Here is a 14,171-nt window from a genome sequence, read left to right as displayed (position 1 = left end):
CAGTGCTGTAGTTGCTGCTGCACCTAGGGGTACTGGTGCTTTCCAACGTTGATAGATTTGGACAACATGCATCGTTGTTAACCCGACAGGTTGTACTCTCTCCTGTCTGTGTTGGCCCTCGTCGGGCGCATTTCTTCCACTGCAGTGCACCGTGACCGACTCTCGGTCAGCTTGGAAAGACTCGGGCCGAATGTGGGACGCCGGCCACGTGCTGTAAAGCGCCCGTGCCCGGACCTCGCCACTTCCCGGAGCCGTGGATTATGTGCTTACTGGGACTTTTCTCCCCACCGGGGAGGGACGCAGCCCCCTGATCCCGACACGACTGTCCACCGGTGCGCACTGTCCATAGTGCTGCGTCCCAAGGGCAAAGATCGGCCCACGTGAAGGGCGTCAGGGGTTTGTGTGTGTGTGTGTGTGTGTGTGTGTGTGTGTGTGTATATGTATGTATATATATATATATATATATATATATATATATATATATATATATATATATATATATATATATATATATATATCGCTCATCATTCAGCACGCAACCTTCTTCTACTACTTCACTTCTATCAACTCCATCTTCCGCCTCACTGTCCTCCTTCACCCCCGTCTCCCAATCAAGTTCTCTCCTTGGTGACCTCCGCCCGTCCAACCACCTGCCCCCTGGATCCTATCCTATCTCACATCCTCAAGTCCATCGCTCCTGACCTTCTTCCCTTTCTCACCGATCTCATCAACACCTCCCTCTCAACCAGCTCTTTCCCAAACTCTCTGAAGGAAGCAAGAGTTAACCCTCTCCTGAAGAAACCCACTCTCAATCCGTCTGAAGTCAACAACTACCGACCTGTCTCTCTCCTTCCCTTTCTTTCCAAAACTCTGGAACAAGCTATCTTTCACCAAGTCTTCTGCTTTCTCCACCAGAACAACCTTCTGGACTCTCATCAGTCTGGATTCAAGGCAGGCCACTCAACAGAGACGGCCCTCCTTGCTGTCTCTGAGCAGCTCCACAGTGCTAGAGCAGCCTCCCTCTCCTCTGTCCTCATCCTTCTCGACCTCACTGCTGCCTTTGATACCGTGAACCACCAGATCCTCATCTCCTCCCGCCAGGATCTTGGTATCTCAGGCACTGCGCTCTCCCTCTTCTCATCCTACCTCGACCATCGCACTTACTGGGTAACCTGGAAAGGATCTGTGTCTGATCCTTGCTCTCTTACTACTGAGGTCCAGCAGGGCTCCGTCCTGGGTCCTCTCCTCTTCTTTCTGTACCCCAACTCCCTCGGCTCTGTCATTCGCTCGCATGGCTTCTCCTACCATAGCTATGCTGATGACACCCAACTGATCCTCTCGTTTCCCTAATCAGAAACCGGGATACCTGAGCGAATGTCTGCCAGTCTGACTGATATCTCTCAGTGGATGTCCACAGACCACCTGAAAATCAACCCTGGCAAGACTGAACTGCTTTTCCTTCCAGGAAAAGGCTCCCCCACCCAAGACCTCACGATCATCCTCAACAACGTAGTGCTGGCCCCGACCCCAACTGCCAGGAACCTCGGTGTGATACTTGACAGTCAACTCTCCCTGACTGCCAACATCACAGCAACAACACGCTCCTGTAGGTACATGCTGTACAACATCAGAAGACTACATCCCCCTGCTCACACAGAAGGCAGCACAGGTTCTGGTCTAGGCTATGATCATCTCCCGCCTCAACTCCTGTAACTCCCTCCTGGCAGGTCTTCCTGCCAATGCAACTCAACCTCTACAACTCATCCAGAATGCTGCAGCTCGACTGATCTTCAACCTCCCGAAATTCACTCACTACTCCACTCCTTCGCACTGGCCACCGGCTACCGGTGGCCGTCCGCATCCGCTTCAAAACATTGGTACTTGCGTACCGTGTTACGAACAGATTGGGTCCGACCTACATCCAGGACATGGTACAACCGTACACACCAGCTTGTTCACCCGCTCAGCTTCAGCCAATCAGCTTGTCCTTGAGTCGCTGCGAACTAACCACTTAACAAAATCACGACTGTTTGCCGTCCTGGCTCTTCGATGGTGGAATGAGCTCCCCACTGACATCAGGACAGCAGAAAGTGTCTACATCTTCCGCCGCAAACTAAAAACTCATCTCTTTTGACTCCACCTTGAATAAAGACATTGGCAGCAGCACTCAATAGCAAATTATACTCTTGTAACTACAACTGCGGCCGGCCACGCAGTTGGATTGACGGACTTGTTTGGGTTTATAGTTCCCGTGCGTTTTTCATACGCCAGAACAGTAGGTGGCGCAACGACCGTTTGAGTCGACCTGCACACCGACGTTCACCGATATCTCCCTCCAGGAACTCATCGCCAATTGCGTGTGCTTATACTCTGTCAGACGGGTTGTATAAATGCTCATATTTGCGGACCTCTTCAGCCAAACGTTCTTCAACGGGATCCATTGTTTGTGTTTCTGCTATGGCTTTTAAAAACAGCGGAATTATGCTATGAAACGGGAAATACGAGACTCAGAAAGGATGTGGTTAGCAGACCAATCACAGTCTTGCGGGCTTGCGTTGCTTTGACGGATAATCAGAAATTTTGGGTGATTCAAGCAAGCACGCAAAATGGCCGATTTGAGCACGCAAGGGGGGCCATGCGTGTCTTCCGTGCTTGCGTCTGCGTAAAACCCGAGTATAAATCAGCCTTTAGGCAGCGCTTAGATGGCTCTTACTGATAGCACTTTGTAGTTTGACTTTATTTAAGAAATTTGTACTCTCTTGATTACTGTTGTTCCTAGTTCCTAGTACTGTTGATTACTGTTGTTCCTAGTTCGTACTTAGGGTTGAATGCACTTATTAAAGTGACAAATGACATGTAATGTAATATATATATATATATATATATATATATATATTTATTAGAGGTGTGAAATATAACGTGTTAAAGTGTTATGATTAAATTACAGGATTCTTTTTTTTTTTTACGCATTTAACGCATGCGCAGAATGAGCTTTCAATATACCTATTCAACTATTTCTGTTCTAATGCAGTTAGACGTAGATGTCAAATGTACACTCTGCTGGAAGACGTTGACGTTTCACCATCACAACCAGCTTAAAGTACCATCCCAACGCGAAGCATGCGTTGGTTGGCGAGGGGAGTTCAAATGGAATGCGTCAAACCAGCCTCACTGAACAACATAGACCCCTCACTAAGTCTGCCTGTGACAAGCTGAGTAGCACAGTTGCGGAATGGATTGCAAAAAGCTGTCGACCAATTAATATTGCTGAGGATGAGGGGTTCACCAAAGTTTTGCGAGTGGCATCAAAGCACCGCAAAGACGCTCAATCATGACAAAAATCCACAAGCTGTATGAAACTGCAAAGAACAAAACGGAAAATGACTTGGCTGCTACGGAACATGTGGCGCTGACAGGGGATCACTCGACTTTTGTGAGTAATGAGAATTACCTGGTGACCAGACGTCCTCTTTTTCCCCGACATGTCGTCTTTTCGAGACCTAAAAAATGCGTCCGGCAGGGATTCCAAAAACGTCCGGGATTTTACCTCGTTGGATATTTATGTTTCTCTGGGTCTTTCACAAACTAGTTATTACGCCCTTACAAGTTTTGGAAACAGTATCTTACGTTCACCTTCTTGCGCGACCTGACCGTAGAGAGAACTGTCATTGATCGACCGATCTCAGTGTTGCCAGATGCACGATAATTATCCTCCAAAAACAACCATTTTGAGCCTTTGGTAAGATACTACGCCATTTCCAATCTGGCAACACTGAGCACCTTGCCACCTTTACTCGCAACAAATATCCTGAAGAAACTAGTTTGGCATAAAACATCGCCGCATCAATAATCGACTGGAATTTCAGCGACAAACTTTTTTTTAGCTGCATAGCACGATTTGTTCTTTTTTATAAGCTAAAGATCGCGTTGATGCACGAATGCGGAGCGGGATGAAACGATAACGGGGTTCACCTTACGGTCTATAGTTGTATTGTTTACAACAGCACCCAATGAATAAATGACAATGTATATATCCGTCTTTTATCATAAATCTTTGTTTTTACAAAAATATACCCAGGAATATCAGTAATATGTGATTAATCATGATTAATCCACAAACAATTTATCATTTCACAGCCCTAATATATATATGTATATGCATTTGTGTGTGTATGTATGTATGTGTATATATGTGTGTGTGTGTGTGTGTGTGTGTGTGTGTGTGTGTGTGTGTGTGTGTGTGTGTGTGTGTGTGTGTGTGTGTGTGTGTGGAACTACTACTTCAACTTCATTGTAGTGATAATATACTGTAACTCCACTGCTATATTTATATAAGCAATCCTTTCATTGTGTGTGCGTGTGTCCTACATCCAGCTTTAGTGTTCTAACTGGGTCACACCAGAACCCAGCTGCAGTACTGCAACACCGGCTAAGAGAGCATGTGCGCACGAACAGACACGCACCCACACACAGAGTGTATGAAGCAGAGCAGAGACATGCTACCAAGATCTTGAAGTGTGTGTGTGTGTGTGTGTGTGTGTGTGTGTGTGTGTGTGTGTGTGAGATGGCTACAAAGAGCAACTGGGGATGCGTTGTCATAGCAACCCTCTTGGCAGCCCGCCCACAAGCTTGTATGTCTGTGGGCATCACACAGTGAGGGAGGGGAGAAAAAGCACGGATGCAGAGTGAGGTGGTGTGTGATTGGTCACACCCCCTTGTCTTTGTGTGGCGCAAAGGATTGTGGGAAGCCCTTGACTGAATGCTCATTTGTGTGTGTGAGTGGGAAAAGAGAGAAGGGGGGCTGTGTGTGTGTGTGTGTGTGTGTGTGTGTGTGTGTGTGTGTGTGTGTGTGTGTGTGTGTGTGTGTGTGTGTGCGCGCGCGCATGAGACCAGAGGAAGAGGACGCCTGCCTGTGTGAGGGGAGGGGGAGGAGCAGAATGTGTGTGAGAGAGAGGATGAGCTAGTGTGTGTGAGAGAGAGAGAAATAAAGAGAACTGCGTTTCCATCTGAAGCTCTACTTTTTAACTGGATTTTATTTTTTGGATTACTAAAAGAAGTGGATTACTATCAGCTAAGGTTTGAATCTGCCTGTCACACGCTTGTCTGTCTTTCTTGCTGTCTGTCTCACTGTTTCATTGGCTTGCCTGTTAGCAGCAGCTGCTAGTTAGCACTAGCAACCTAGCGTCACAGCTCTAGAGAGAGAGAGAGAGGGAGGGAGAAAAGGAGAGAGATAGGAATGCTCCAAGGATGGATGCAAACATATTGGAGGAGATACATACTGGAGATTCACAGAAAGCAAGAGAAATGGAAGGATGGACAGAGAGATAAATAGAGGGTGAGAGAGTGAGGGAGTGCGTGACAAAAGGAGGGGGTGTGGTTTAGTGCTGTGGACAAAGGAGGCTGGCTGATTGTTTACTACCACTGCAGTGAGAGGGACATAGACGACCAATGTTCTATCATCCTCCCTCTATTACACACTCTCTCTTTTGATTCTGTCAGCACTCTGCTTCACACAGCTGCTCCCCTCTTTCATCCTCTCCTCTGCATTATAGTTTTTCTCTCCTAATCTCTCTCTCCCCCTCCGTATTGCTTTCTCCTCCTCCCCTGACCAGCTCTCTCTCTGTCTCTCTCTCTGTCTTGTTTTTTTTGGACAGTATAGTAGCAATAAAGTGAGCAGGGCTGTGAGCTACTGCTGTTACAAAATGGCTCTTCTTTACCTCAGACTTGACACTGATTGTATTGGCAAGACTGGATCACGAACACTCATGCTGATGCAGCTTGTGTAAACCAACAGTCAAACTCAACAGTTGATGTTTCACTCCACACTCATGACAAACACACGTGTGTGTATGTGAGCTAGCTGCATGCTATGTGACTGGTCAGTGACCGCATTCTTCATCTGCAGTAAGAGAAAAAAGGAAGCAGCAGTAGTCATGGTAAACAGCAGCGCTGGTAACATGTAACTGAAGCAACATTGTATTTAGCGTTCTTTTACAACTTGGACCATATTTTATTAAGTGAAAGGGAAACAATGAATTTTGAATTTGTTTTGGTTACTACTATTCCAGCCAGTAACAATATGTCCTGATCGATAACTAGCATGCTTGAAGAGATTTTTGGATGGACAGTCTTAAAAGGAAGATTTACCATCGTTTCTGTGGATGACTGGGAACACAGAGCAGCTGCTGTGGAGCCATGCCACCTGTGCCTACATGTACCAGGATGCATACAAGGCGAGTTTGCTACAGCTTTAAACTTGTATGATAATTAAACAAATTAAACCCACAAATTAGCCATTAAATTAGCAAAATATTATCTTCTCAAAATTGTGATGCTGGTCTCGGTTATCTTTCCCACTTATAGAAGGTCTCCAGCACACCTTTGTCCCAGTGAGAAGGAACACTTTATTGCATAGCTCACTCCCATGGTGTTGCTCCAACAAACTTGGGAAGAAGCTTCAATTTCTTACAAGTTAGTGTTTGCTCTGGGCCCCCAAGTTCTGGAGGTCCCCTTCGGCCATACCCTCCTCGCTGCTGCTGCAGCCTGGAGCGCCCTCTCCGGGCAAAACCCTGTAAAGTAGAAAAAGAAAAAAGAAAGTCATCCATTATCATCCACTCATCCCCCTGAGCTACAGCCGCCCCCTACACTTTAAACATTAGAATTATAGATAGTCTTATCTTTAGTTCTTCTTTTACTCCACATGGGTCTGTTCCAGTCCACACCAACACTCGGTAGATATAATCAAAAAGTGAGTGATATGTAGATTAAAATCCTAAATATTGATATCCAGTCAGTGCCAGTTATTAGAAGTTTCGAAAACATTTGTTTAATATTTGCGACTGACATTAAACAATGCAAGCTGCTGGTTGGCATCCATGTTTGTTTTGGTATGTAAATACCTTGTATAGCACTTTTCTAGTCTTCCGACCACTCAAAGCGTCCTTCACCCATCATCTCGTCTCAGCGTCGTTTCAAAAAGTATTTCCGTCCACACTAACAAGTCTGAACACGAATATCACATGACTATTCACATTCACTTGCATGCAGATGCCGGTGTAAACAGGAAGTACATTGGTTGCTTAGTTACAGAAAATACGACAATAATAATAATAAAAGTTGTGGGTGACATTAAAGATCTTGCTATAAAATCTTCCTCTTTATAATAAAACAAAGAAAAGGTTTTGTTGATCAAACTTAGTTACAAGGCTGCAGCTCTTGCTCTCTCACACACACATATGAAATGTACTTTTAAATGAACACTTACAAATCAAAGTTTATGGGTCATTGGTACATACATTTGGTCAACATGCGTCTTTCGCCCGTTTCCTCAGTTTTGTTGTCTATTCTCACTCGTAGCTCTGCTGGAGAGTTTATACTTTTGTTCCTGTACAGTTTGTGTGAACGAAATAATAAGAAAAGGAAAGTCCTACGTTTTGTGTCCAAACTGACTTCAAACGTCTGCTCCGTAGGTCTGATAACTTCACTGGACGCGCCACTCACTAATCGCTCCACTAACCATAATGTCAGCAGTATTAGGATTATAATGCTGAATTTAACTGCACAACAGCTGCTAGTATACACAACAAAGTCAGAAAAGCCTGTAATCTGTTTTCCATGTTAATAACCTGGTAGTCCATCGATTATCAAGGCTGTTTGTTTTCTTCCCGAGACAGATCAGGGAACTGCAAACACCCAAACAAGTAGCGGGCACGAGTGTCTACATCAACTTTTTCAAAGGCCTCCGGTTCTGCGCCTGTTCACACTACCATACATCTCCAAAGATTTCAAACTTACACGACATCTGCATCGTTTTCAAAGTCATTTGTTTTCGGTACTCTAAAACTCCAAAGTAGTGTGAACGCCTGGTTTAACTGTAGGAAACGTATGCGTTTCAAAAATGGAAACGTATCAGTGAGAATACGTTTCAGTGTGTTTGGTTTATTTACTCATTGTGAGGTTGAAGTTCCATCCTGATTGTCAAAACATTTGTAGTTGGTGCAAACGGTCTTTGTGGAGCATGTCCAGTCTACAGCTAGTCTTCAGCCACGCGAGCAGCTGTTTAAGGCTGCAATTGGGCACAGCAGTGCTTTGAGCTAAATTACACCAATAGCATGTTAACATTGAAAACAATGTTAACACACTAATAGTTGGCAGGTACAATGTGTGCCATACACATTATCTAACATTTGCTAATTAACACTAGGCACAACAGCTGAAGCTGATGGGAATGTCACCCGTTTTGCAGGGAGTATTGAACATAATAAAAGTGTTTGCTCTGGATGAACGTAAAGAGATCATCACCGCTATTTAAATGAATCATGAAGGAGACAGAAATGTCTGTACCAAATATCATAGCATTCCAACATTGGTGGTTATTTCAGTATAAATGGTGGACAGACCTTACTATTTCTAGGTAGTGTAGGTCAAAAATCTTGTACAATTAAAATGTATTTGTCATATATTACATACATGAAATAGATCTTTTGCATATAACCCATCCCTAGTTGGAGCAGTGAGCTGCTGAAAAGCACCTGGGGAGCAACTAGGGGCTCAGTGTCTTGCTCAAGACTCGAACCGTGAACCTTGCAGTTTAACCCTTTTATAGGTCCCTCATTGAAATACTTGAAATTCAAAATGTCAACCCAAGAGCGCTATCGGAGGACATTATAATACTCCTGTTGTGACATTTAAAAAAAATAAATAACATCCACCAAATTACCATATATGGTTCCTTGCCTGTTTAGTGAAAACAAAATATATATTCAAAAATGCAAGAAATAAATTAAGATGATCCTTTATTAGTCCTGCAGGGGGGAAAATTATAGGATTATAGCAGCACTTGCACACAATACACACTTAATGTTCTTGTTGTGTGTGGTAAAGTCAGGGTCTGCCAAATCGTCATCTTCATCTTCGACATCGTCAGTGATGGCAAGGTTGGCTGGCACAAAAACAGTCTGCCTCCTCTACCCATAAAAAAGACAAGCAGTCATATCCTAAAAAAATAAACACAGGCAATAAAACAACTGTTATAAGGTCATAAACATACATATATTCTAGGTTCAATGTAAAAGGGGCGTATGATCATATACGATGCATACGTTTTTCATGGCGTAATTTCACTAAGTTCCCTAAGTCATCCACATAACACGCACGTAATGACTTAGTGCAACTATTCAAGCATAACATATGTGAGTTTCAGCAACTTGCGATAGTTAGTTTTGATGTTTGATCCGTGATCTAGAGAGAGTCGCGCTGCAAAACCATGACTCCATAACAATTCTCGGTTTGGCGTAAAAGGGGCATATAATCATATACGATGCCTACGTTTTTCATGGAGTGATTTTACTAATTTCACCAAGTCATCGACAAAAAACATGGACTTAATTACTTAGTGCAACTATTGAAGCATAACATGTGAGTTTCAGCAACTTATCATGGTTAGTTTAGTTGTTTGATCCATGATGGTGGACTGCACAACTGTCTCTTCCTGGGTCCAGAAAAAAGAGAAAGTTTACTGCGCTTAAGGTCTCTTCTTATTGGTCAAATTTCATAAAGGCGGGTGGTTTGACGTAGAGTGATCTTTGCTGATTGGCTTGGTGGAGACTGTGTTTCTTGATCTTACCCAGCCGCGGGAAAGACGTCATTTGTACAGGGTGTGGAAGTGACCATATATGGTTACTAGAATAATAAAGGGTTTAAGGACAACAACTCTTCCCCTTGAGCTACAGCCACCCCACACTGTACTTAAAAAATAGTGTGCATGCTATATTTATATAAACATTTTGCAGAGCTGTAACTGTTAGTTACAGTTTGTGTTGGCATGACAGTCTGTGCACTTCAGTGAGAGCGAAGACATTTCCAGAGCCTGAAGACCTGCCTGTGGTTATCTGTGAAAGGCATCTCTTCTGCTTATATTTCAGTATTGGTAGTATTGGCTATAGTAGCAGTGGTAGTTTCAGTATTATTAGGCAGGAGTTGTCTTTTTTGTAGCAAAGTAGAAGTAGTAGCAGTAATACTAATAGTACAAATGTCACTATGCAGCAAAGGTACTAATAGTAGTAGTAACACTAACGTTACAAATAGTAACACCATCACTAACATCGGGTATATTTTACCCGATTATATATTTTAAAAAATGGAGCTACAAACTTGTTCTTCCATCGTCGATGGTATTAATAATATTACTCGTGGTTTTATTTATAATAGTAGTTAAAGAAGTACTAATGAGTGGTACTAACAGTCATAGTTAAAGAAGCGCTAACATCAGTGGTACCAATGTTAGTAGTTAAAGAAGTTCTAATAAGTGGTACTAATAGTAGTACTTAAAGAAGTACTAACAGCAGTTAGTACTTCTTTACCACTATTAATAGTAGTTTGAAACAGTGGTACTATTCATAGTAACTTAAAAAGTAGTAGTTAAAGAAGAACTAACAGCAGTTGTCCTAACAGCAGTAGCTAAAGTAGTAGTACCGGTCTCCTGTTGGTCCGAGTCATACATGCCATGCTGGAGACCTGTCCCAGTCCTTGTCTGAACATACTGGTCCCTGTAGTAAAGAAACACCAAGCAACAGGAAATGGCCCTCTCGGCTGTTCTTTTGAACACATATTGGATCCCCCCACTGTGTGTGACTGTGTGTAAGGTCCTGGGTTTGTTCTCTGATCCCCTTCAATGTTGAGGGCTGGAGCTGTGTCTGGAGGTGGCAGGGTGGAGCCGAGCGGAGTCTCAGAAGCTGTGCTCTGTCCTCTTCTTGTCTCTGTACGCGCCACTAAATCGTTTGGTAGTCAAGCAGCCCTTGGCAAGTTAACAAAAAAAACTTACATATATACTGTACCTTATCTACTTATTTTGGAAAAAATATGTACGGTAGTAAACGATGAGATAGAAATCATGTTTTGCCCTCTTTTGACTTCACAAACAGAATCACAAACATGTTTGTGTAGATAATTTAGCAAGTCAGTTGCAAATTGCAGAATATATGTATATAATATAATAGTTTCTAAAGTTCACCTCACTCACCTTCCTACATGATGTCAAATGTTTATCATGTGTATTCCCTACATCTCATCTACCATTTCGCACAAACTTGTTTCTATACTTTCCATGTATATTGTCTCTAAATTGGTTCAGTGGTCGTGATCTCTATTGATGTTTTAGTTCAGTCTCACTGAACAATGCTTGTTCTTTCACGATTTGACGGGTGTCCTTCATTGAATCTGTAAAAATCCACAGCAGAATATTGTCTTCTGTCTTTACCATGTTTCTTCTATAGGTTCTTCACTTTATAACTGCTGGACTTTACAATTAAGCAGCATGGAGGACATTGTCATTACAAATGTCATGTTTGTATGTTCATACAGTGACGATTTCCTAACTATGCGACACGCTCCTGTAATTGAAAGATAATAGAAAAACATCACAAACATTCTCCGTTCCACTGACGTTGACATTTATGGCCAAGTGCGTTTTTCTTTCCAAATTGGTCATGGATCTGCAAAGTTTTTAACATGTCATCTCTCCATCTTATCTGAGAAGCAAAACATGTGTTAATGCAGGTGTATGTGCTGCAGAATACATTGTATTAAAATGAGATTAAATTAGACGGACCATATATATATATATATATATATATATATATATATATATATATATATATATATATATATATATATATATATATATATATATATATATATATATATATATATATGGAGGTGGTTTGGCTCACTTTGTGATCAGATCAGGATCATCCAGTATCTACACATCCTTAACATTTTGTTGGGCTTGTGTCGACATACGCTGTAGTTTATTTTGACTCAATCCTACATACCCTGTTCTCCTAATGGGGATTATTCCGTCGTGGAAAATAGTCGTCAACAAATGCGCTACTTCCCCCTATTTCAGTAATAAATGATGAAAACTACAGTGACCAAATGTTTAAAGAGATTACCAAATCCTTTTTTTAAATTAAATTGTGTATTTTGATCTGTTTCTAAGGAGTTTCAATCTCAGTGGGAACCAGTGGGTTTGGAACTGAGACACACAGGAATAGACAGTGAAGAGAAATCAGACAGTTGAGACGGACCAACACCGTATTTAATAATATGTATTGGATAAGCGTCGAGAGATGACAGGGAATGAGGGAAGAGAGAGGTTGGGTTCTCAGCCAGACAACTGTGACAGCCAGGGGTTATATTTTTGAATGTATCTGAGACATTAGACTGCATGGTGTCCATATGTCCTACAAGTTATAGCGGATATTTATCCAGTATAACTCAAAGGCACTGATTTTTGTGATTTCTGTCTTTTTACAGGTGATGTGTCACCCATCAGTATGTCCCCCATCAGCCAATCACAATTCATCCCTTTGGGAGAGGTATTGCTATTGGCTATCTCTGCTATGAACTCCGCCCACAAGCCTGTCACTCAGGAGGCCCTAACTGAACACCTGCAGACATGTTTTCCAGGTAACACCAGCTCACACACCCACACGAGTCCACAGCGAACCCCATCCATCATCCTCTGTCTACTGCTGCACAGTCAGTGTTGTCATAGGTTCAAAGTCAAACAAAAACATACAGATTATTTTTGTGTTTAGTGTTAAGAGTTGCTCAAGATTATTTTTGTCAACACAATCTGAAAAAAGAAAATGTAATAGACAACTTTTTTTATTATTCAATAAGTTTGATGTTTAATTGACAGCTGTTTCCTAGTTAAATATAATTTTTGTGTGTGTTGTGTCAACCGGGGAAGTGAGTAGACAGCCACAGACATGGTTTGTCCACATGCATATTTTTACCCAGCAGCTTTCCCTGGAGTACATTATTCAATTTTTAATTCAATTGTATTAAGCCCAATATCACAAATCACACATTTTGGGCTTTACAATCTGTACAGCGTACCATTCTCTGTCCTTGAAAACCTCCCATCAGATAAGGATGGATATGATGTAATGTGTACAGAGTTAATACACAAGTTAAACACAAGTGAGGGAAGCGAGGATGCCTGTTATTTGAATGGAAAGCAGCCGAAGCAGCATAGTTGCTAGTACAGCAGCAAGGATGGTGCAGCACTAGTACAATGAGAGTATCCACCTAAAAACAACACCAGTTGTGCTCATTGAAAAAGCACAACCAATAAGGTAACGCTGCTGGGCCTCAGTCAGACCAACTACCTAATTTGTAAAAGAATTAGCTTAAACAGGGCACACGGTATTTGATAATGTGTATAGATTAATTCGGCAAAGAAGTGTGTTTTAATACACAGGCGATGTTCAGGTTATGGGTTGTAAAGTTCCAGTTCGCATAATGGAAAAGAGACATGTGGGTAACTCGTTTACATCACCCATGCTTAGTGGTTGGTGCTGCTTGAGAATTTACCATTCAAACGAAAGCTTCAAAAGTTAGATGAAGGAAGCTCTCTTAAAATCCAAACAAAAAAAGGCTCAAACTGACCTTGCAAATTATGTGTTTCAAAGTTCGATCAAAGCAAATGCTGCGTCCCTGAAACTGGAGGCGGATTTTGGGCCATAAGCTAGAGATGGTGAAGCATGAACGCAGCAGCTGATGCTAACAAGCAGTAATGCAGTGCTATAATATACTCTGGTTTCGTTGGACAGACAAAATAATGACGAAGTGGACTTCATTTTAAGTATTGTGAGGAATGTAATACTTTTGAGCACTTATTATTTCCACCAAGAAAAATTGTATGTGTGCGTGCGAAAATGGACAAGTGAGTGTGCACCTCTGTGTCTGTCCACGTTTTATATCTCACTCGGCTGCAGCAAACTGCATAATATTCTGAGTGGCCAGCTATGGCTGCATGCTCGGGGACATCTTTTGGTTGTGGTCACAATTTCACAAAACACCTTTTACTTCCTTTTTTATACTGTCACTGACTGTCTGCTGACTTCTTACTCTCTTGTCAACCGCCCCTGGCTCATTGGCTCATTCAAATCAACCTAGCTGGATGATCAGACCATGAAGTGTTGCCATTTTAAGTGTTATAGTGGGCCAACTTTCTTATAAACTAACAGACTTACGGTTGTAGAGGGCTAACTTCTTGATATAAACTAACCAGCGTTACAGTTGTAGCGGGCTAACTTCTGTATAAACTAAACAGACTTGCAGATGTAGCAGTGGAGTAATATGAAGATGCTTTATGCACAAGC

The 14,171-nt window shown here is 42.2% G+C and overlaps 1 protein-coding gene across 4 annotated transcripts in view; it reads left to right on the top strand.

Moving 5' to 3' along the window:
* The window catches only part of LOC137796624 (storkhead-box protein 2-like), a 63,638-nt gene that overhangs the window by 30,963 nt on the left and 18,504 nt on the right, over positions 1 to 14,171 (top strand). For 3 of the 4 annotated variants that reach the window (XM_068594662.1, XM_068594653.1, XM_068594670.1), the window contains exon 2: positions 12,316 to 12,468. In XM_068594662.1, the coding sequence (XP_068450763.1) occupies positions 12,316 to 12,468 (153 nt within the window). Of the gene's footprint in view, positions 1 to 4,925; positions 5,077 to 12,315; positions 12,469 to 14,171 lie in introns of those variants that run through there. The other variant, XM_068594679.1, reaches the window with a different exon arrangement.

Source organism: Clinocottus analis, unplaced genomic scaffold (assembly GCF_023055335.1).
Source record: "Clinocottus analis isolate CAN_PGR_092001 unplaced genomic scaffold, fCliAna1.0.p SCAF_10, whole genome shotgun sequence".
Classification (NCBI taxonomy): Eukaryota; Metazoa; Chordata; class Actinopteri; order Perciformes; family Cottidae; genus Clinocottus; species Clinocottus analis.
This window is presented reverse-complemented; position numbering and strand designations above follow the sequence as displayed.